At 48.8% G+C, this 24,453-nt stretch overlaps 1 protein-coding gene across 1 annotated transcript in view; it reads left to right on the top strand.

The window, feature by feature from the left end:
- Nucleotides 1-798: 798 nt before the first annotated feature.
- LOC146822325 (uncharacterized) overlaps nucleotides 799-24,453 on the top strand; it is a 670,174-nt gene continuing 646,519 nt past the window's right edge. Inside the window, exons 1-2 of the mRNA XM_085610040.1 lie at nucleotides 799-1,113; nucleotides 14,389-14,529. Coding sequence (XP_085466166.1) covers nucleotides 14,526-14,529 — 4 coding nt within the window. The 5' untranslated portion in view covers nucleotides 799-1,113; nucleotides 14,389-14,525. The remainder of the gene's footprint in view (nucleotides 1,114-14,388; nucleotides 14,530-24,453) is intronic.

Here is a 24,453-nt window from a genome sequence, read left to right as displayed (position 1 = left end):
GAAAAGACGGACAAACGCCCTTCGGGAACTGAAGGATTTATCCTTCAGGGGCTGAGGTACAACAACTGATTGTCCTCAGCTGCTTTTTTCACCACAGCCTATAACTCATCCCAAAGAGCTTGCAACCAGAAAAGGGCATCTTCATCATGGGATCTATCTGTGAGCTGCCACTGCTCCATCACTGCTAAACTGTGTGTGATTTCTGCTGCTTCCTGCGTTAGTTCTACTGCCATTTAAAAATCCTCCATCAAGGATTGAACGACATAGCTGGAACATGACTCAGTCCTGATAGAAACATTTTCTGCGGCATAGACCCTTTTTGATTTCCATAGCAATCATTTTACCGACAGCACTCAAAGAAACAGCATCCTCCTGTAATATATGCACCATGTGTAGCTAGAGCTGAAATCAAGGAATCCATCTTCAGCAGTCAGGAACTCTTTACGCAGAGACATCGCCTTGGGTTCCTTCTCATAATTAGTTTTAAAAAAACTCTGCGCTTTAATTAATTGCTGGAGCCTCGGGAAAGCCTTTTTAACTGCAAGCCCGCTACTGTAGGAAACCCTCCACAGGTTTCCCCCCGGCTCCTCAGCTCCCACGTGCACTTGCTTCCTGTTCGCCACCCGCTTGCATTCCCCTACGTGGCTCCCAGCACCCGTCATCCAATCAAAACCCAGGCAGTTAACGCTTCTCGAATCTTCCTCCAACACCGGCCGCTGGGCGACAATCATCCCATCCGAGCTCAGGAAGACGTTACCGGACGCCTCACGTCACTTCCTGATGCCTAGCCGATTCACCAATCACAGCGTGGCCCGCCCCCTGCCTCGTGCTGCGAGCGGCATGGTCTCTGCTCGAGCCTGAGGTATCCCGGAAGGGCGGGCTGGCCCCATCAGCCAGGACGTAACCCCGTACATTCACCCACCTCCCACCTCTGTACTGCAGGCAGCCTAGCAATGCTCTTACTTCTAGACCAGGGAACCGAACCCGCTCAACCCTGATTGCTAAAGCTGGCCACCATCACAAAAAGAAGCCAAAACAAACCTAAGTAAGCAACCGTCCACCACTTACCTTACACCCGGCGACCCAACTGGAGCAGAAAAGGCAAAACAGGATGTAAGTTTCGTGCTTTCACTATTGGGATCACGTGACAGGTTTTATGGCGTCACTGAGGGGTGGGAAACGTGTTTTTAATCCACTGGGTGAGCTTTGGGTGGGAGGAGCACAACTCGCTCGAGGGACAGTGAGGGGGGAGTAGGATGAGGAGGTAATGGTCCAATCCACACCGTCTCTACTGTTTTTCCAATGAATCTCCCTCATGTACACTGGACTGCTGTGTCTGGAGATCAGAAGCAGGAAGTGTGTGGGCATGGGCGTCCGCAGGGGGGGGCAAGAAGGGGCGCTTGCCCCCCCCCCTGGAGTGCTCCTCCTTGCCCCCCTTGCGGCCATCCATGCTTTTACGGACGCCTTTTGTCCGTAATTACGGGCCCTGCAGGGAGCAGAGCTGTTCCCTGCCAGAGGCCTCAACTCCCTGATCGGGCGCCTCGCACTCCTCCTCGCAGCCCCTCCCGCCCATTGTCATGCTGTCTGTGGCTGATTATCACAAACAGAATGACAATGGCCAGTTTGAGCTGCGCGCCACAAGCACGAGTGGTTAGGTCTGGACACAAAGACCTCCTTTTAACCAGTGCTTAATTTGCAAAAGCAGAAGTGCCGGTGCCGAAAATGTTTCCAAGGAGGCCATAGCCCACTTCTATCTCTGGTGTGCCCCACCTTCAACACTAGCACTGCCTCAGTCTATCTTCTAAACTTGCTCTGATGTTTGTCCCATAGGTCTTTTCTCTAAGAGTCTATCTTCTCACCTCTCTAATCATTTTCTATCGTCTTTGTCACACCTGGTGTGTTACCTACTTCCCTGTATTTCTGATTTGCCCTCTATTCCTTATGCATTCTACCCATGCCCGTTTTCATCTTCCTTTTTATCCATATTCTGCTTTCTCTTCCCTCGATCTTGGCTCTTTACTTTCACTCTTCTAGCAGTGATTAGCTGTATCTCCGTTTTATCCATTCTCTGCTCTTTTTTTCTCTCTGTCATGTCCTGTCCTCTACATCCTTTCAATCTATCTTCTCCCTTCTATCACTGTCTGCTGCGCACCATGTCTGCCTTCTCTTTCTCTCTGTATCTGATTTGCTCTCCTCCTTTTCTTCTACTCTGCTGTGTTTTATCCCTCTCTTCTCCTTGTTTCTTTCCCCTCTTTGCTCTCTCTCATCTTTACTAGTGCTCTCAGCCTCGTCTCTAGCCTGTACATGTCCCTGCTATTTTGTCATTCCTAAAGAAGGGCAAGGTGACATGTATTTTAATTCTTTATCTAAACCGACACGAGTGCAAAAAAAAGAAATGCACACCAAAATAAAATGCTTTTTTGCACATATTGATCAGTGCATTGCGGAACAGGCGGCTGCTCCAGCACAGCAGGTTAGGTCAGTGCTAGTGCCTCCTGCAATTAGTAGGTCCAGGGGTGACAACGGCATCGGCATCCAATGCTGAGCTTGCTGTGACCCTGACTGCTACAGCACAAGCATTGTTCCCGACCGTAATGCTGCCAATGCCGGTGTGTATGGCTGTGGCGCCTGCAGGACTCACGCGCTGAACAATTAGCATGCTGGGGGGCAGCGCACAAACAGGTGACTCCATGGCGCACAAAAGTTGTGCTCGGCCACGGCCGTATTGAGCACATTGCGGATAGCAGCAATGTAGGGCTGCCATCTATACCACTCTGGTCACGAAGCAATTTGAAAATGCACACTTAATTTAGTTTATTCTTCCTCGTGACCTCACTCCCAAGTTCCAAATGAGCTCTCGGAGCTTCCTTGCCTGAAATCCGTCATGAGCTAGCCCCCACCTACAATTAGCCAATGGGAGGCTCAGGCAATGGCAGGGTGCAACAGACTCGGGGAATCGAACGCAAGCCATTTTTTGACGATGACTTCTTGAATTCGTGACAGGTGTGATGACATCATCACTAACGTGGTGATACACAATCATGCCTGCCTGAACCGGTGTATGCCTGCCTGTGAACACATACCAGCCAGTCACCATGGCAAGGTATGTTATACTTTATATTTTGGAATGGAATAATTAATATTGAGACGACCACCTGCAGGTTCAGAAATCATAGCCCCGGCCCTGTGAAATAAGTTCCGGTGCTGAGCACCGGAAAGCACCGGCTCAAATTAAGCACTGCTTTTAACACAGTGTAGCTTGAGAGCAAGAGGTCTTCTGAATGAAGTTCTGGGGGGGTCGATGCATTATTCTCTCAAGTCAAAAATTGAGGTTGCGCCATAGCCCAGATTTCAGATCCCACCAAAACGTACACAGACTCGTGTCAATAACATATCTATCTGCCAGTATGCACCTTATCATGTCTGGCAGGACATGCTGACCCTGTGTTTCACTGCCTCCTATCCCCCTGCACCCCACTCCCCACTGCCTCATATCCCCCTGTACCCCACTCCCCGCGCTCAGGGCCGGCTCTAGGGCGGTGCGACCGGTGCCACCGCCCCGGGTGCTGACTTTGTGTAGGGGGCGCTAATATGATTTTAAAAGCACCTGCTTCTTTCCTGGACTCCTAGAATTTTCAGCCACCAATAAAAATGTCTAAATGACTGCAGTGATTAATGCACTTCTTAGAGAGGGAGAGATCGAAGTTTTGTGTAACGGAAGTTTCTACTCATCCTAAGGTAGCGCAGAGGGTTACTATGCTTGCTGCAAAGAACGTGCAGCTCACAAAGTGCGTATAATGTAATGTAAATAGGTCAGTGGGTTACACTTTTGTCAGAGAGACCATATTGTTGATAACTCTTTATGAGTTAAAATCCTAATGTGGAACAGTGAGCAAGTAACTGTTATGAAAGATGCATGCAAACCGTAGGGTATGGGCTAGAGCGTTATGATTTCCCCCCAGCTTTTCATTATCCTAATGTGGCAAAATGGGTTCATTTGGGTAGAAATCAATTCTTATTAATAAAGGGAACCCCCCATCCATGGTGCTAGGTTTTAAATTCTAGGTTTCTGATTCTCCTGGCCAAGCCCTCTTAAACTATCCTGCCTACCTGTACGGATGACCTGTGACTCCTACACCTTCTTGTCCTCTCTCTTATGTAACATTTCCTATGCACTGTTTACACACTTATGATTGTTTGTCTCTATGTAATCTGTGTAATGTAAAGTGTTCTGACACCTTACACGGATAGGAGCGGCGCTATAAAATGAATTAAATGCACCTGAGACTGAATGGTTACGGAGGCTTGAGGGGCGCTGTGAAAGGATGGTTATGAAGAACCTGTAGTGGAGGTGGTCATTGGGGGTGCCAAAAAGCATTGTCGCACTGGGCGCCAAGAGCGCTTAAGCCGGCCCTGCCCGCGCTTACTGCCTTATATCCCTCTGTACCCCACACCTCGCGCTAACTGCCACAACATATCCCTCTGTACCCCACACCTTGCGCTAACTGCCACAACATATCCCTCTGTACCCCGCACCTTGTGCGCACTGCCACAACATATCCCTCTGTACCCCGCACCTTGTGCACACTGCCACAACATATCCCTCTGTACCCCGCACATCACGCTCAATGCCACATATGCCTCTGTATCCCACTCCTCACACTCACTGCCTGATCGCTCATTTTACCCTGCCATTCATCTTCTACGTGTTCTCTCCCCTTCCACTCGTTCTACCTCTGTTCACCCCCTTACTTCTTTTAGTGCCTTACATCTTTCTCAATATCTCTACTTCTTTTCCTCTTCAGTAACATCTGTGGCACATCTCTGCATTTCCATTATATCAACGCACCCCTCTACCTCACCTGTCTACCTCAGTCTTTATTATTCCCTCTTCCTCAGCTGTCTCTACATGTCTATGACACACCTCTCCCTCTCTCTACCTGGCCCCCTCACGTTCTACGACTGCGTTATTCTCCCCTCTCCAGCTTTGATTTACCTGTCGCTGCTCCTGAATCTTTTTCTTCTACACCTCACTTCTTTGTCTACCCTTCACCCCTCGCTACCCTTCTGTTTGCCTTACTACGGTCTTTACCCGACCCACCTTTCAGTGCCTCTTCCCATTTCGCCTCACTCCCTCACAGCGCTCTCCTAGCATGCATCTGTTTCTCCCCTCACCACCATGCCTGTCTCTACCCCTCCTTATCTTTCTAACCAGCCTAACTTTCTACCTTCCTGTTATTCCTGGTAGCGAACCTTTCATTTCACCCCTCCGGTTGTATTACCTATGCATTCAAATTGAGTAGGTCATTGCTGTGCTCCCAACCAGACATCGAGACCCAGTCCCCTAGCCTCTCAACATGCCCAGATATAACAACAAGCATTGGCATAGCCAATTGGTCTCGCCTTTGGGACCTGCTGCAGAACTAAATACTTATACTGCCGGCATCATACTTACCCAGCGCCAAGACGCCTCGGCAAAAGTGAGCTATATAAGTTCTTCAGTCAGTGAGTCAGTCATAAGGTCCCAAAGGCGAGACCTATTGGCTATGCCAATGCTTGTTTTTCTCAGGTTGGCCTGAACATTACCCGATCCTGATTGTCTGCCATTTTAGCCCCGCCCCCATTGATTAACATTAGCCACGCCCCTTCATTTGCCAGGTTCGCCCCCCCCTGGAAAAATTTCTGCGGACGCCCATGTGTGTGGGATTCAGCAGGGGAAAAGGCCTCCTTTCATTTTAGAACTAGCACTGATCATCGTTTCTGGTAGAGGTGACTGTGACGTGGACACTTCCTGGGATGTCACTGCCACTCTGGCACAGGCATGGCTGGTGCCAAGCCTGGTTACTTGGGTTCAGCACGTCCGGTCTAGGGCCTTGCCCGCGAATGAGATATAAGCTTGGCTCCAACACTGAAAAGAAAGTAGACATTTTGTAGCACATGTCCCTCAAACAGGGAACAGCTTGCACTTACTTGTTCAGAAGGTTTGCAAAAAAATCCTCTCAAAGTAATTTATGTGCAATGCCTTTTGCTAGTTTGCACAATGAAGAGCACGAGTCGTGCTCTGTGGCCGTACGCCAGCATAGGTGACGCAGAGTGTCACTCCTCCCACCTCTGGATCTTTGACAGCTGTTAAATTAGAGTCCCACACAGTCTCCATTCCCAGAGATCACTGCTGTCTCTAACATGAGAAGAACATACATCAAGGTTTTTCAGTGGGTGCTCCTAGTACTCTGCGTTAATGGATCCCAGACCCTGCATGAGTATTTGTTGGGTGAGTACAACATGCCTTGGGCACATATTTCTGCATCTATCCAGAGAAGCTCCCCATGTCATTGTTATATCAATAGCATCAATAGTTCTTTTTCATGTCTAGGCAACGCAGTGTTAAGGGCAGGAGTTTTTAGACTACTGGAAATCTCTAAACACGTCCCACCACTTCTTCTGCAAGGGTACCACAGGGAGTATTCTTTTGGATCTGTCACAGTGGCTAGAGTCCAATACAAAGGGACAAGACGCTATATAAGCACAGTCATTCACTCACCCATTTATCACCCGCTGTAATACATTCTATACATTAATATTCTCTTTGGGTAGTCAACCAATCAGTAGAGACTACCTCCACAGAAATTGTGGTATAAGTGTACTCACTCACAGTCATTCATCTACTAATTCACTACCTCACCCATTCATTCTCATTCTCTCACTCAATCACTCACAAGCTTTTCAGATTTATTTTCAAACACTGTTCCAAAAACATCTAAAGACACGTATTTGTCCTTCACTGCACATATTGCAATCTACTGCAGTCAGTTCAGCGAATGGTGTATCATATTATTTTGTCTTACTATATGTCCCCCTAGCCTAGTGTACAGCCCCTCAGCCTATGTATGTAACTGCTTTATTTGCCAAATCACCCTCACTAATCTAACAGCAGCCTTAGCTGCGACTTTCTCTTGATCTCTCCCATCTGTATCCCCCTGCAGCTCCCCCAGCCTGGAATGGGCATTTTACCCACACTACCTGAGCCCTATAATGCAACCGTCTCAAACCTAGAAGTAATTAGTTTGTACAGTATACAGTGGCACTTATACAAGCCACTTCCTATGAAGTACTACTAAGCCTCCTGAAAAAACACCGTTACTGGCTAGTAAAGCTTACCACGCAGCCAATGTTTGCATTTTGAATTACGCTGCAAAGATGTCCTTTAAAATCCTTAATGGAAATCAATAATTTCATCTAAATGTTTCACAACAAGATATAATTCGATTGTTAGAACACATCCAGGATTAAAATCAACATGCCTTGTTTGAGGCTGGCAGGTAACCCTTCATAAGGGGTTTTTCGGGACTCAGATGACCAAATCATACGTGGTATTTTCTTGTTCTGGAACCACTCCTCAGCTGAACTATGCACAGCTCCTCATCTGTATTCATACCTCTGTGCTTTTTGTATTCCCTGTGATTCCTTTTAGGAACGACAGACGTTTTAGCTTCTAAGATTTTCGATGCTCTACTTGGCACATCATGGCAACAACACTGCCAAACTCGGCAGCGGAGGAGTCGCCCTTGATTGGATTATTGCTTCAGCACCGGTTCAGGCCTTGATGACTATAATGTCAGAGCCAAGGGAGTGTCCTCAAGGGGGATTAACACCATGAGCCTCCCTCTTAATTATGTGGATGGGGATACAGACCCGAAGATAGAAGTCTGTGTTTTGCTTTTATCACTTGCCTTTATAGCAGAGACATAGTATTTGGCTTATAAAACAGGGCCAGAATCCTATCTGAAGGCATGATGGAGGCACAAAAAACCTCAATAATCACACGTTCACTTATTGTTTATCCGTTATAGATGGAGATCCCCAACTTTGAGGCGACATAGCCCAGGGTGCATCATGCAGAGGAGAATACTTAGCAGTTGCCATGTGTTTTTTTAGGCCCGCTTGGCAATCATCTTTATTTTTCTATAACAAACTCCTAAAGCAGGAAATTTATTTCAGAAACATGTAAAAAATTAAGTACCTCAGCGCACAGTCGAGTCCTACCTTCATGTCTCCCTAATGATAACTGACTAAAGAGCACTGTATTAATATTATCACTTTGGAAGAAAGTACTTTTCAATAGTCATGTAATGCTGAAAAATAACCCAATGTTCCAGCGCTGATCCCAGCAGTGTTCAGGAGGGTACGCCCTGCGAAAATGGGAACAGGGGCGGGGAAGGAAAGGAATGACACCCACAGGGGAATTGCCAAGGATCCGAAAAACATACTGCAAATACCATGCATTTGGCCAAGCCTACTGAAGACTTGAATGACAAAACGCCCCTCAGAGGGCCACTCTTAAAACGCTCCCTCTCACACTGAGACACAGAGTACAGGAAAAGGAAGCAATGAGGCAGCGCCGAGCAGACACACTGCTTCCTAGCAATGAAGCAAGTAGAGACACTGCTTCCCAGCATTAGAACAAAACCAGGAATTTCAGCTAGCATTAGCTGACCGGAACTACAAAGTCAAGTGACCAAGAAAGGAGAAACTAGTCTCCTCAGAGTCCCTAGCCTCTTCAGTGCCCATGACGAGATAGTCTCGTCATGGAGCACGGTTGCGCTGTGCCCATGACGAGACTATCTCGTCATGAACCCCACCCACTAGTGCAACGCCCGGCACAGGAGGGGGAAAGGGCGTGGCACTGAAGGGGTTAATTGAAGTGCGCAGAGGGAAGCTCGCGCAACAACAATCGGAGGGAAAGTCTTGCAAGAGACCTTGTTATGTTATGTAATTTATAAGGCGCGCAGCTACTCAGTAGAGTGTCCCGGCGCGTACCAAGAAGAGTCAGCAAACTAACACTAGGCAAAAAGGTAGGTTTTTAGATGTTTCTTAAAGGACCAAAGCGTCTTGGGTTTTGGGAAGTGCAAAAGGAAGGACATTCCATGCCTGAGCGGCATTCCCAGCAAGGGAACAGCCGCCCAGCCTGTGAAGAATGAAGCAGGGCACTTGAGCTAAAAGAAGTGCTGTGACCTGTTTTCAAGGATTTTCAGCGCCATGATGCTCCTTCCGGAGCGAACGCCGCGCTCTATAAATACTCCTCCAAATACTCCAAATGAGCGTAATTGTCTGAGCGGGATATAGAAGGAAAACCGCTTCTGCAGGTAGGTGGGACCGTGACCATAGAGGGCGCGATGGGCAATAACAAGGGATTTAAACTTAACCCAGTAGGCCACGGGAAGCCAGTGAAGTGAGCGTAGATGGTATCGCACACTACACCTAATGGGAATTTCAAGGAGAAGACATAGATGTTAAAAAGAAGGGGGCAAAGGGAGGACCCCTGCGGGACCCCAGTGGCGACCGGCTGAGGGGCTGATGCGATCGGCCGCAGGCAGACCTGTTGCACCCGCCCTTCCAAGAAGGACCTAAGCAAGCCCCAGGCAGAGCCCGAGACACCAATCTCAGTGAGCCGGGAGAGCAGCTTGTAAAAGTACCTAGTCTGTGAAGCAAAAACGGCGGCCATCTTTGAATGTCTTTTTTAGGCCTTTACCACATAATGCTCTCCCAACGTTTATCAGAGAAACTGTCTTCATCAATTTGTATCTCAACCCATGGCCACACACACTTGGACCATAACTGACCAGAGCCAGGAACGGTTTATTCCTGACAGTGAGCCACGTCAACAATCCTTTGGGTCAGGCTCTTTGGGATCACTAACCAGGGTCCCCTCAGGGGACACCCTTTGGCTGTTACTGTTAGTTCCTTTCAAACATGGTTCAGGGAGGTTAGTATTTGTCTCTCAGTTTCAATCCTTTGCGACAGCCTGCTGGTGATGATCTACCAGTCTCTGTATTGTACAGCTGCAGGGGTTCGCTGCAGGCAGTCTTCGTTCTTTTTGCTTCTTTGATGTTGGCCAGGGACTCTGGGAGAGGTCATGATTGCACTTCAGCCAATTTGACGTACTCCCTAGTTTCATCTGCTTCAGTATCCTCCGGAGGTGTGGCCGACCGGGCATGTTGTGACAGGTAGTCCGCGGGATTGTGTGCTCCGGGCTTGTAAACAACTGAGAAGTGGTAGTCTTGTAGTTGGAGAATATATATTTTTTAATCTGAGGAGGCAGCTTTGCTGAAGATCCTTTGAATAAAGGAACACGGGGCATGGTGTCAATGTTAACTGTGAACAGGTGACCATACAAGTATAGATGGAAATGTCTGCGTGCCCAATGAATTGCGATTGTCTCCTTTTCTATGTGGGAGTAGTGCTGCTCTGTTGGAGTGAGCACTCGTCTGGTGTAGGCAAAAGAAGCCCACTCCCCACACAGTTGTTTTTGTGACAGTAGGGCTCCCAGGTCGGTGTGCTGGCTTCTACCAAAAGCTTCTGTTTGAAGTAGGCATGGCTGGTATGTTCTGACAGCACTCCTTTAGTGGCTTGAAATGTTAGCTCTTGTCCTTCAGCCCATCGCCATGGTGTGGATGCTTTGGTTAGTTCTCGGTGGGTTCCGGTGAGTGTGGTCAGTTTCTGAATGAACCGGCTGTAGTATGTGGCCATCTCCAGGAAACTACTAACACCGGTCACAGGGATCAGAGCTGGCGGCGACTAGATGTCGTGGACTTTGGTTGGGTCAGGGTGACCCCTTTTGCTGAGAAGCGATGTACAACAAATCATTATTCTTCCTTTAGGAACTCGTACTTTTCCTTGTGTAGTGTGAGTCCACTGTCTTGGAGTCAGCAGAATACAGGCCGTAGCTTACTGAGGTGTTCTTCGAGGGTTGGTGCATATACTAAGATATTATCACTAATGTTCAAGACCCCTGGGAGACCAACAAATGCTCCCCGGATGATGTCCTGAAATACCTAATTGATGCATTAGATGAAGAATTTGAGGCTTTTCTTCTGCATCAACCCGAGGTGAGTGGAAAATGTTGTGATGTGGTGAGACTGACACCAGTAGGAACTGGTGATATCCTGATTTTAAGTCCATCGTTAAGAACCAACGAGAATCAGTGAGTTCCCCAACGATGTCATCGACCATCGGGGCAGATGTCTTTCCCTTTTTATGTCCATATTAGAGATGTGCATATCTACGCATATCCGCTCCTCCCCGGGTAGCTTCGGTTACCTGCCACGACGATCGGCAAGACCCACGGTGTAGGTCCTTCCACTCTTTAAATGAAGCCTTTCGGCTTCGAGTTTTCGAAGTGCTGCCTCCACTTTGGGCCTGAGTAGGAAGGCTACCCATCTGTGGCACAGGGCTACAGGTTGTATAGACTGGTCCATGTGCAAGTGGACCATACTGCCTGCCAGGCAGCCAATGCCCTTGAATAGATGTTCAAACTTGCCTAGAACTGAGTTTATCACACTGAAATGGACTCCCACGGTGAACTGGATCAGCTGGAGGTGTTCAGCCATTTGACAGCCTAGAAGCATTCCCGACCCTCCTTTGGTGACGAATATATTGACCCTTGTTGAGCTTTCCATGTGCGTTATGTTGGCAATAAAGACTCTGGCAAGGGGAGGCATTTGGTGGTGCCAAAAGCATGCACACTGGTTGTCATAGGGTGGAGGACTGGTGGAGTGGGCATTGAGTTACACAGCGCCAGCTGCAATATATTGATTGAGGTCCCTGTGTCGAGTGTAATGAGGGGTTGGCCTTCCATGAATACCTGGCAATGATGTGCAATCTGAGCGTGCTTCTGAAACGGTTCGATGGCGTGGATCACATGTACGATGTCTTCTGAATAATCGTCGTCTAGGACTTCATCTTCTGGGAGAAGTGGCAATGTTTCCATGGCTTTGATGCCCTTCTTTACCAGCCCTCATGGCGAGGGAGTGGAACAGCAAGCATACTTTTGCGTAGCGGCTAACTTTTCCACAATCTGTGCACTTCTTTCCTTTTTATTCTGCTGCATGTGGGGATGCACTTATGCACCACTGGCAGGGCCTGCTAACCTGGTTAGTCTTTGGTCCGTCTTTCTTGCTGATGGGTGAGACTGGTGTGATCTGGTTGGTGGGTTCTGTCTTTATGGGTCGTTGGAGAGCTGCTTCCATGTGGTAGGCACAGGGTTTGGAGAGTTCTTTTGACCTCCCTATTGAGAGGATGTCTGCCATGGCCTTCCTGGTATCCTGCAGCATTTGCTACTCTAATGTTGCAGAGGAACAGTCCTGAAGGAATTGTGCTCTGATTTAGTCTTGAACTAATACCAAAACTGGGTTTGGGCTCAAATCAGTAAGGCCAAGCCTCCTCTGAACAAAATAACATCAAAAATGCCAATACTGATAATTATTTAACTCGCCTTTAATTACGAGGGCCCATATTCAACAAAACAACATGAGCCACAGACCTCTTTTTTCGTCTGATTAATCAGTAAGTTTCTTTTATTATTTTAAACAATCCATTACCAATCGTTTTTTGTTATTCAAAAACCTATACACAACACTGCTACTATGTCCTATTTACATAGAGTAATCTAACACTCTTTTCACACCCAAATCAATCTCATCAAACGTATCCAAACATACTCATTCGCTTACATCATCATCCATCACCTCAATCATACATTCACTCTCATCTACAACACCTTATTTACAATCACTAAAAAGTTTTATTACAATTGCTACCAAAATACATCTATACAAGCCATAGAAATGTGCTAAACAAAGTATCCACTGAATCTGAAAATTCAATTAATTTACAATCCTTATGGCTCAAAGAGAAAAGGTCTACGCGTTTCAAACCCCCTTCAATCCTGGGGTTCTCATCAGGACCTGTAAGCTAAAAAATAGAGAACTTTTTAAGTGAAGATAAATGCCCAATATCCACTTTCTGCATGCTAAGCCTCTGTTCACTGTTCAGGCTTACCTCTGTCCAAAAATAGATCAGCCTATCTAAAGTAAGAAACCAATCTGTATGAAGAGACAACAATCAAGAGAGGGGGAACCAAAATCAGTACCAATTCCTAATCATGGGCCCTCGTCATTAAAGGCGAGTTGAATAATGATCAGTATTGGCATTTTTGATGTTATTTTGTTCTGATTTAGTCTTGCACATTTGGGAGCAGACACGTATTCCCCAGCTCACGGAGCAGGGCATAGAACTCATCCACCGATTTGTCCAAGTGGCTAAAAGCACATTGTCAATGCTGTTTTGAGGGTGTCACAGGTCAACCACATTCTTGGAGAGCTTAAAGATGGCATCCCCTGAAAGGTGGAGGACCATGGGGTATTGGCTGTCATTTTCAATACCTACGACTGTAGAATGCCTTTTGAGCCTTTTGACTCACATTCTCCATTTAGCAGCCTGGGAAGACAAGGTGCCAGTCACCACAAAGGGCGCTATGGTAGGGATGAATGCCATGTTGTGAGGTCTGTTTTCACTGGAGTGCCAGCACTGTGTGTTGTCACAGCCTGGCTTTGTGTTTTTGCAAGGTGGGCCGTGCCACTGATGACATGGGTGGTGGTGCGATTGTCTTAGTGGTGGTGCACTGACAGCAGAGACAGCTGGGGATCCAGCTGTGTTATCAGGCTGCTGTCCATCTTCAGGTGCACTGTGGAAGGTTGACTGCTGTGCGCCATCTGGGAGCACCAGCTGGGCAGGACCTACCAACTGGTTGATGATATAAGCTGCATCAGCATGGGGTCTGTGCAGACATGTGCACCATCCTTTACAGGTCTTTTGGCTGAGCTAGCAGCTCCTCACTGCCTTGTACTCATTCTTAAGTGGGAGGGGGTGGTGTTTAGGACATGGTCCAGTCCCGTGGTGCACACTGAGACAGCGGAGCAGTAGGTGGGTGGGGCCAGCGTGGGCAACTGTTGGCAACTACTCGGTAGTTCCGATGCCAACAGGTAGACTGGAGGCCACTGCACGGCATCTGGGACAAGCTGCAACATGCAGGGACCGTCCTCCTTTGTGGCTAGTTATTATATCCCCTGCAGGGGATCGCATGTGGCAGGCGGGAGGGTAGGCCCTGAAGATGATGCAGCGGCAACTTAGGACACATGTGCGCCAACAGTGTATGGTCCGGATCTGCCATCAGGCACCCAACAGACACATTTATTTACAAGGCTACCTGGTTTGGAGCTCAACCTACTAATCTCTAATATCGGGGATTCCATTTCGCATACGCCTAGGCTTCCAACATTAACCCCGCCATGTTTGGAACTGTGAATCTCACAGTGATATGTGCCCCACCAAAGAACTCCATTCAGTGTCTGTTCATTGATAAACCTTGACACATCTACCTCATTCGATTTCTATAGCTCGAACAGTATTCTTTCAGCACACAGGAGGCCAAAAGAGGCAAAACAAAGCCTGTGTGGGATTTCACTGCATCACTGTGAGACATGTCGCTTTATGTTGATTTCCATCCAGAAATGAAACATGCTAATACTCATCACCTGTTTTTGGTTTCAGCAAAGCCAGGCTTGTGCCCACCATACAGCTTCAAATGTTATGGCGAACTCAGTGTTCTCTGCAAAGGTGATGAGGACTGCCTCGAGGACCAGAAGTGCTGCAACTTTCGATGTAATATAAGCTGCACAAAACCTGTAATGGGTAAGTTCCTTTGGGCAGGAATGGTACACTTATATGTATGTATGTGTGCGATGGTGGTATTGTTATAGTACAAAGCTAGCCCAAAGGCTCTATAGGGTCAAAGACAGTTATATATCAAGCGAGTGATAGCAGAGGTAGTGATCAGTTAATGTAATGAGGTGCATCTTCAACTATTTCTGAAATTGCTACACAAATGGCACAATCATGAAGGATATGGGGATGGTGATCCAGATCCTAGATGCATAGTACAGGCTTGCGGCCTGTGTTTCATGCTCTTCTTAGTCTGCAGTCTGATGGTGTCCTCGCTGCTGGGAATCCAAGAACCAACAGAGATGGGGAGCTTGTCTGCAAGATAAAAGGGGATACTGGGTGTGACCACTTTGTAAATGATGCAGTTGGTTTTGAAGAAGGTGCAAGCCGACATGGGGAGCTAAAGGAGTTCTGTCAGGATTGGGGTGATGTGATCATGTTTCGTTAGACCCTGGTTGAGACGTGCTGAAGCATGTATGATGCCCTTAATATGTGCCAATGTGGAGCCTGGGAGGCTAAGCTGCAGAGTGTTACAACCATCCACATGCAAGAGTACGAGGGCTTGAACAGGAGATCTAAAGTAATTTTCTAGGAGAAACAGTTTCACTTTCTTTAGTAGAGAGAGATGGTATAAGGCAGTCTGTGTTTTTTGGCAATGTGTTCCCTGTGGATCAGGCTGCTGTTCAGGGTGAATCAGACTTACTTGGTCTTGGTGAACGTTGGAGCTTGAAACCATCAAGGTACTGTTTCTTATAACATATAAAACAAAGTGGATATGCTTTTAACGACCTGCACATCAAAGTGTCTCCTTAGTATATAGTTCAACAACAATAGAAATTAATCAAGTATTGAGTGCAACTTTGGTGTCCAACGCTCATCCACCTAGGGCGCCAAGTTCCGCATCCACAATGAGCGGAACAGATATAATTTTAACAAAAACCACCAGAGCATGAAGAACATTCATTGAAGAAGAGTGAAGATTGCACAAAGGATGAGAGTAACTCACACATGATGTGCTCTGGTGGTTTGTGTTAAAGGTACTGTTTCTTGTTTCTTGTTCTTAGCAAATAACAAGAATTCTGTCTTCGTTAGGTTGAAATTCAGGTAGACACTGGACCTCCAGGTCTGGATGATATACACTGGATGTCTGAACCAGAGGAGACTTTCAAGTACAGTTGCGTATCATTGGCTATATGGTGACTCTTGATGCTGTTATCTGTGAGTAGAACATCAAGAGACTCAGTGTAGAGGTTGAAGATGATAAAGAAGAATATGGAACCCTGTGGGACTCTGCACATGACAAGACTATTTTGGGACCTGGATGTGCCCATGTGAGCAAGCAGGTGTTGATTGGTAACATAGGAGGAGAACCAGCAAAAGATTTTACAGATGAAACCATTTCAAGACTCCAGGGTCCTTATGAGAGTGGGAAGGTTGACTGTCGAAAGCAGCTTTGAGGTCCAGCAATACGAGGAGGCCCGGGTAAACTTCATCTGTGTTCAGGAGGATATTGTCTACGATGTGGAAGGTAGCAGTCTCAATGCTGCAGCATGACCTGAAGCCAGACTAGTAGTCATGGGAGAGATGGTTGCGTTGATGTGATCTTCGAGTTGAACATAGACCACTTTTTCAATAATCTTGTAGGTAGGAGGGTGATGGGCAGATACTTGGCAAAGGCCATCAGAGTGTAGTGTAGCTTTCTTTAGGTGTGGGAGGATTCAGCCTGAGTTTGGGTAGGTGTACAATCATCTATGCATTTGGAAAATGGAGCCAAATAATTTATTTTAGAAGAATTTTTTCCATACAGATTGGATGAAAAAACACATCAGTTTATCGGGGTTTTGACAGAGAAACGCATAAAATGTTCAATTGCATTGGTGTCAGCCAGTGTTGTGCATATGAGAAAAGTTTGTGCTTTCATGGTTGCGTTATCTGAAAGTTCCTCGGCCTATCCCGGCCTGGTAGCAGCGCACAGGCCCTCGATGGCCATGTGGCTTTTGTGCATCCTGTGATGTGGCCACCTAGTAGTGAAAGAAAAAAGGTTGCATGGAAAATTAAAGTATAAAGAAAAATTACCTTTATATGTATTTAGTAAAACGACAGCACCGAATCAAAGATCTGTCCATGCGCTAGTACATCACAGCCTTGAAAAGGATGTACTGCAATGTCCTCATAAATATGTTACATGTGGTTCACATATACATAGTTTCATTACTTTAGCACTGATTAGGCACACGCAGGTGAGATCTTAGATTGCGATACTGGGCTACCCAAGAGAGTGTCATGGAAAAGTAATGCACATGAGGTAACACACCCTGTTGCTATTCCCATTTAGTGTGCCAAGCTTTGCAACGATCGCAGGATACAGCTTGTAAGATGAGTGGTCCAGAACGTGCACCTGTGTCAATGTTTCTTTCTCAGGATGTGTGTGGGAAGAGGAGATATGTAGTAAATAACACTTTTCCTGAAGAAAAAAGACAGACTCAAAATAAAAGTGCAACATTTATCGAGCCTTCACATAGGCAAAGTACTCAGTGACTACAGCACAGAGAAGCAGTGACAGAAAACTCGGCACACGTGTGCAGCGTGCATGGGGTTCGCTGCCCCTAGGCGTTTGGTTCATGGCCTGCCTGCGGGCCACCACATGTTGCACATGTCCGTAGGCCATAAGTGGCGGGCCTTCGGCTGCCGCATATATGTATATTCAGTCATTTGAAGAACGCCCAAACTTCCATTCGGTGCAAACAAACATAACACGGCACCTCCAAACAGTTTCATGGAACAAAAATAAATGAGGATAAATACATAAACTATCAGAGCAAATAAATATGGATACACACTGTTAAAAATGGTTGAAAAATAAACTCATTATGAAACCTGGAGCCATGTATGTGTTCACTTACCTTCTTGTTATTATCATTTTCTTTCTCAGATGTACAGGAGTGACTCCTACTGGAGAAAACATATATTTCATCATAACCATAATCGTAGGATATACCCTTCTTCCTCGTAGGATTATTTATTTATTTATTTTTTGATTGATTTAGTTATTTATGCAATTTCATATACCACACACCACTCAAAAATGTTTCAGCACTTTCCATAAGAACTAGAATATTACATAAGAAACATGAATAATATTAACAGGCTGAGAAAAGTACATAGCTGCCAAGGTTTCAGGTTGGTTATGTGTGATATTTTCATAATTTCAGTGTAACTTTGAGTGACATTTCAACGACTATGAGTTCCACTTTCTCGTGAGCAAAATCAAGCAATGAAGACCAGGGAAACATATAAATATGAGAAACAACACCCATTTGAGCAACAAGAAACTCTAAGAAGATCTTACAACTGCTGCAAAGCACCAGAAATGGAAGGGCCCTTACTGAGCAGTATAATTAAAATCAATATCTGAGCACCGCCGCCCCGGGCACCGGTGCGGGCAGCTACTATTAACGAGTGGCACAGTTATCTCATCAATTAAACGATGGCATGACAAGTGGCAAGTCTTTACTTTATGGGGACAAATACCGCCGCTCACGTTGGCACCTCCTTTTAATGCTGTAGGCGCTGCGGTCTGTTGCGCTGGGGCCGGGTCAGGAGAGGCTGACTGACGCGCACACACACAGCGTAGAAAGCTACAGCCCACCGGGCCGCAAGCTGTTTCAAAAGTCAATGACACAACAGCACCTGTGGTACCTGCCTTCTTCCAGATCGCCCTGTAACTCCGCCTGCAACGAAAAAAGGAAACATTACAATATTCTCACCCCCACCTGCCATCACCACGCCGGGTAAGCGGTAGGGAGGGTTGCGGCGTGCGAGGCGAACAAGAGGACTCCGGCATGGTGGGGGAGGGCTATATAGCCTCCCCCCATGCCCAGAGGAGCCCCGGAAGTGACGCCCCTCGCGTCACTTCCGGGCGGGAAAGAGGAGGGGGACACCGGCCGGAGTCCCTGCCCCCCAGGAGGGGGGGCGGGGAGGGGTGACCGGTGCCCAGGCGACACTAGGGCGCCGACCGCTCAGTGGCCCCCTGCGGGGGCCGCGGTCAGCGGCATAGTATCGCCACTGGCACCCCTCAGTCCCCCCTCCAACAAAATACATTACCCAATAATAACACACACACAGACTGCTTGATTGGGTACAAAATGCAGCAGGTTTATTACATACACCGTTATGTAATAGGTGGGTTATCTTACGGGCGATCCAAGAACAGGCAACCAACTGGGCCGCCTGCCCGCCTGATGAGCCGGGCAGCACTGGGGCGAATCCCGCCTTTGCTGCCGTCCAAGTGATTCTCTTACAGGATCACGTGACCGTTGGTAACTTCTACTCACGCCCCTTCCCGGGGCGGAGCGTCGCATAGCAAACCTCCGGTTGTTCAGGCCCACAACCGCCCGAAGGACTAGCGGGGCGCCGACACGGCTTCCAGGACCCTCCCATGAGGCTCCTCGGATTTGGCTCTGGCACCCCCTATGGTGCCGCGCAGAGGTACCCTTGGTACCGGCCTGCTTCCAGATCGCCTTGTAACTCCGCCTGCAACGAAAAAAGGAAACATTACAATATTCTCACCCCCACCTGCCATCACCACGCCGGGTAAGCGGTAGGGAGGGATGCGGCGTGCGAGGTGAACAAGAGGTCGCCGGCATGGTGGGGGAGGGCTATATAGCCTCCCCCCATGCCCAGAGGAGCCCCGGAAGTGACGCCCCTCGCGTCACTTCCGGGCGGGAAAGAGGAGGGGGACACCGGTCGGAGACCCTGCCCCCCAGAAGGGGGGGCGGGGAGGGGTGACCGGTGCCCAGGCGACACTAGGGCACCGACCGCTCAGTGGCCCCCTGCGGGGGCCGCGGTCAGCGGCATAGTATCGCCATTGGCACCCCTCAGTCCCCCCTCCAACAAAATCCATTACCCAATAATAACACACACACAGACTGTTTGATTGGGTACAAAATGCTGCAGGTTTATTACATACACCATTATGTAATAGGTGGGTTATCTTACGGGCGATCCAAGGGCAGGCAACCAACCGGGCCGCCTGCCCGCCTGATGAGCCGGGCAGCACTGGGGCAAACCCCGCCTTTGCTGCCGTCCAAGTGATTCTCTTACAGGATCACGTGACTGTTGGTAACTTCTACTCACGCCCCTTCCCGGGGCGGAGCGTCGCATAGCAAACCCCCGGTTGTTCAGGCCCACAACCGCCCGAAGGACTAGCGGGGCGCCGGCACGGCTTCCAGGACCCTCCCATGAGGCTCCTCGGATTTGGCTCTGGCACCCCATATGGTGCCGCGCAGAGGTACCCTTGGTACCGGCCTGCTTCCAGATCGCCCTGTAACTCCGCCACGGCTCTGGAGGCGGCCACCGTTGCCGCCAGAACCCCCCACCAAAACAGCTATAGTCTTACCTGCAACCTCTCCTGTCTAGAGCTTCCTGCAATCTAGATGAAAGAGAACCATCCCTGCTGGTTTGGTTATAGATGACCCCATCTATATCCCAAAGCCCTTGACGCTATCCTGGGTCAGATAGTGTCTGCTGAAACAAAAGGCCCATTAGGCCTGGGAAGTTGCGCCAAGAGCAATTCACCCCCATGCGGGAAAGTTCCACCGTATCACTTGCCTCAGCCCGAGCCAGCTCTGGGCGGGGTGGATGCCGGCACCCAGGCTCACAAGGCCCCATCTATTTGCTGATCTCACCTAGCTGCCGTTCTCCTAGCACAGAGTGTGCCTGAAAACCTGCGTGCCCATCTATGGGATAGCAGCTCGCTTGCTAGGTGACCACTCCCCCACCCGCTTGCCTGCTCTGGCTATTCTGACGAGAGGGATTTTATTTAACCTTTGAACAGTCCCTTTGTTTGCTAGATCCTGATGCACCGTAGTGTTCCTAACTGAAAGTGTGTGGCCATGGGCTAGGGACCCTCTTGCCCATGCCATATATCCCTTATTCCTTATGGGAATTATGCCCGTTCAGTTCCCTCTGTGGTGAAACCCCTAGGCATACTAGCTTAGAGAATCTGTCTGGTTTAAGCAGTGCGCACTGTCTGCGGCATGGTCCAAGCATTACGGATTGGCTAAGTCCTACTTTAACCCCTCCTAGAATGCTCCCAGATAGGAGGGTGGCCAGGGGGGGTACCCACCGCCAGCCCGGAGCATCCCCAGCGGTGACAAATTACCTGCTCCGTTGAAGTTTAGTTTTAGTTACCCACTGGGCGTGCCAAATGTTCTATTGACATAGTGTCCCATTGTGTTTGACACGCTGCTACCCCAATTATTGGGACGGCAGCACACTATGTTGGCTGACCGCATCCCCACCAAGCGAGGTACAAGTGTCGGTATCCCAGGTTCCCAGTTTCTTGCTAGCTCCAGTACCCTACCCGTGGTTCCGCTGGGAGATACCACAGACTGCAATGGTCATCCAAACCTTAAGAAACGCCCCATTCTCACCTGGACGGACCTCTAAATGATAGTGGTTTCACACAGCTGAAAAGCCAGAGGCACGCTTCTTAACCTATAAACTGGTTTTTGTTACTCGGCACCCTTAAGGGTGGAGCTCTGTGCTTGCGCGGCACGCGTGCCCCCAGGGCACGATGTTGCTGAAGAGCTGGTGTCTGTTACCCACTCGCTGATACTTATCTATCGCTACTGCCCTTACTTGGATTGAAGGAATGCTGGATGCTTCCCGAGAACTGTAGACTTCGTGGTCCCACCTGGATTGGTCCCATAGCTTGGGGGAAACCCAAGTAGTAGTCAGGAGCCTCATGGTACCTCCAACCCAGCGTGGACTATCAATGTCTTTGGGACACCGGGCCAGGAGATGCCCCTTCCCGTCTCAGGTTCTAACCCATAGAAGGATAACCCTGGGGCAGACAAGTCTGTGGGAACCAGACTGGAACCTTCAGTGCAAATACCGGCCCTTTCCTGAATGTTGAGAATGCCGATTGTCAATGGTGCCCTGTCTCCATAAGGCTCTAACGTAGTGTTTACCAAGCTTTTTGAACCGCAGCGCACTTGTAGGATTACAACTACACCACCCGTGTACCGCCCTGGCTAAAGTGTGGGTGGATAGGTCTTAACTGAAGCACCCAAACCCTGCCTTTGGTTGCAGAGGAATGCCCCCCAGTGTATGTCTGGACCCGTTTCTAAATGGTGCCCGCAGGTGTTCCTCATCAGGGCCTGACCCTTGGTGTGGTGCTAAGCTCAAGGTGCTGGCGGCTGGTATTTTGCGGCATCTTGCATGGCCTCTGGATATATAATACAAGACCACCCTACACCTGCAACACGCCAGTACTAACGGCAAACAAAGCTTGTTAGTTGTAGAAGCTGACCGAAGCTGCGATTCTGGCTTTGCCACGTGGCATTTCGAAAATGCTTCCATTCTGAAATGGTGGGACTGTCACCTTTCTGTGTTGCACAAGCATGACGTGTCTCGCATCAATGATAGCAAGCTCGCCCAGGGCTTGTGCAGCAGGCACTGCGTCGCCATGCAACCGATGTTATACTAAATAATGTGGCCTGTAGCTAGTGCCATTTTAATGTTCTCTGCCTGACCTCCCACAGGGCGCTGTGAGAACAGCCTACACCGTGCGAAGTGGTGCCTTCTAAAAAATTCCAGTCTGCATCCTTGACAGAGGGTGGTCACGCGGAGCCCACTGCTCCTCACCGCGAGACCCCTCCTCGCACGCAGTGATACTTGAATCCCCGGTTAATCTGGCGTCCGGTCGATTGCGCTTACACTAAAAGTGTGGAAATGGGGGCCCTCCTATGATGACGAGGCTGTAGGCAAATTCTGCCCGCGCAAGAGCTGTCTGCAAGGAAACATACTCCCCAGTGATGGGGCGTTGCAGAGTAATCGTAAGGCCAAACGGGTCAGCAAAGCACGGGAAGTGCAGTGCCACCTGCCCCGGCGGTGCGGCCAATTCCCCAGAAATGAACGTGGTGGGAGGGGATGGGGCGGCGCGGCCTTCCCCGTCCCACGACATCAGGCCTGCCCAGGCCCGAGCACAGGCCCCACCCTGCTTCACGCTGCATTGCTTGGAGCAAACCGCCAAGCCAAATACATTTGTGGGTTGCTGCCACGCCATGGTTGGTTCCCCTCACACGCACATCACATGTGCGACGGCCGCCATTCTGCGAGCGAGCACATTGCGTTTAAATGCACACATCGACATATTGCAAACAATGGACATCCGGACACAGCCGTGCCGCCTCCCAGGAGACCCGCTATGGTTTTAAAGCCCCCTGATGGGGATGTGCAGTTCCTACCTACTTCGCAACCCACGCAACTAAAGAGAAGGTGGACCTCTCTGGAGGCCCCACCTTGTTCCCACTGACCTGCACGGATGCTGAGGCGGGGGTTGAGGGAAACAATGCCCACTGAGTGGTCACTTGCTACCGATCAGGTCGATTGCCCAGAGAGAACTGGTATTGAAACAATTGAAACCTACAGGGTCCATGATTTAACTCAGGCGCCAAGAGGCGGTCTTGAACAAGGACCGGTGTGCAGCAAGTCAGATTGTCAATGAACTGTTGGTGGGTTGTAGACAAAGGCACCATCCAAACCACTGAAATAACGTCGGCGGGAAAGTTCGAAGAAGAAAAGCATTGAATGAATCGCTCCTCAAAGTCCAAGCACAGATACCCGGTCCGGTTACCACCAAGGCAGACGTACCGCAATGCCAACTGGAGGCAGGGTAACACACAATCTCTGACCTAGAGCTATTCACGGCGAAAAGTACATAAAGAACCAAATTGCGCACAACTAAAATCAGCATACGCCCGCGCTACATGCGCACGGCCGTTCTACGGAACACCTGACACTTGTGCGACTACCTGCCAGGACTCATGTCAGGCCGCCACTCACTATTGCACCACACCTTACTCCAGCCGTGCTGCCCAACATAGTAACACCACAATCAACCCTGATACTCGTGCAAGCATGAACATTTAGCAAGTAACATAGGTGCTCCCCCAGACAGTCCTGTCGGCTTTGTCGTTTGTTGCCTAAGATAATAAGCCGCGCTCGAGATGGGCCGAAATCCTGACTCCCACTAGAGCAGACCAGGGCTGGGAGAGGAGCCCCGTGGGGTAAAACATGAAAACAGCTGGCTACAGTGTGAACCCTAATGAAAGGCCAGTCTAATTGTGACCCGAATTGGGGGAAGTTAAAAGCAGTGTGCTATGAGAATGTCTAGAGAAAAGGGGGGGCAAAACAGGGATATGGGCCCCTAAGCTGTACCATCTAACATGAGGGCACCTGACACCGGCCGCGCCTGAGCTAGCCGCCCCCCATCCCTAGCTGCCAGGTCTCTGATAGCTATGTGTGGCATTCTCATAATCGCAGCAACTATGGATGGCCATTCAAAGACTGTGAGAGACACTGTCTAGCGAGCGAACGAAACAAAGTGGGCCACCCGCTAACTATCAAAATTGCACCTCGGAAACACTTACTGTGAACCGTAGTGATTGGCAACGGACATTTACAACCAATAAATTGCCTCTATTTCCTGTGCGACTCATGCCATGATTTCTTTTAAAGACAGTAAACCGACATTAAATTACCACGTCGTGCCCCTGTGAGGAACGGTGAACAGTGGGGGGCTTTGGTCAAATCCATGTACTTGTAGAAAGCCCCACACCGCCCATGTGCCTCAGAGTACAGGGCTTGGTGACAACCCCGGCATTAAAACCATGTGTAACAAACAGGGAGATTTAAAGTCAGGCTAACCCCAATATTGCGAGGAAAGACCCAACACACAGCTATGCCCAAATAACAACCATCCCGCATCAAACAGACAAGACTGAAAGACAACAGGAGCCTCACACTCCACGCCTACGCCCGCAGATTAACACCACAAGTAACTATTCGTTTAACGAGACTATTAAATAACAACGGACATCCCTTCGT

Source organism: Triturus cristatus, chromosome 6 (genome assembly GCF_964204655.1).
Source record: "Triturus cristatus chromosome 6, aTriCri1.1, whole genome shotgun sequence".
Lineage (NCBI taxonomy): Eukaryota > Metazoa > Chordata > Amphibia > Caudata > Salamandridae > Triturus > Triturus cristatus.
This window is presented reverse-complemented; position numbering and strand designations above follow the sequence as displayed.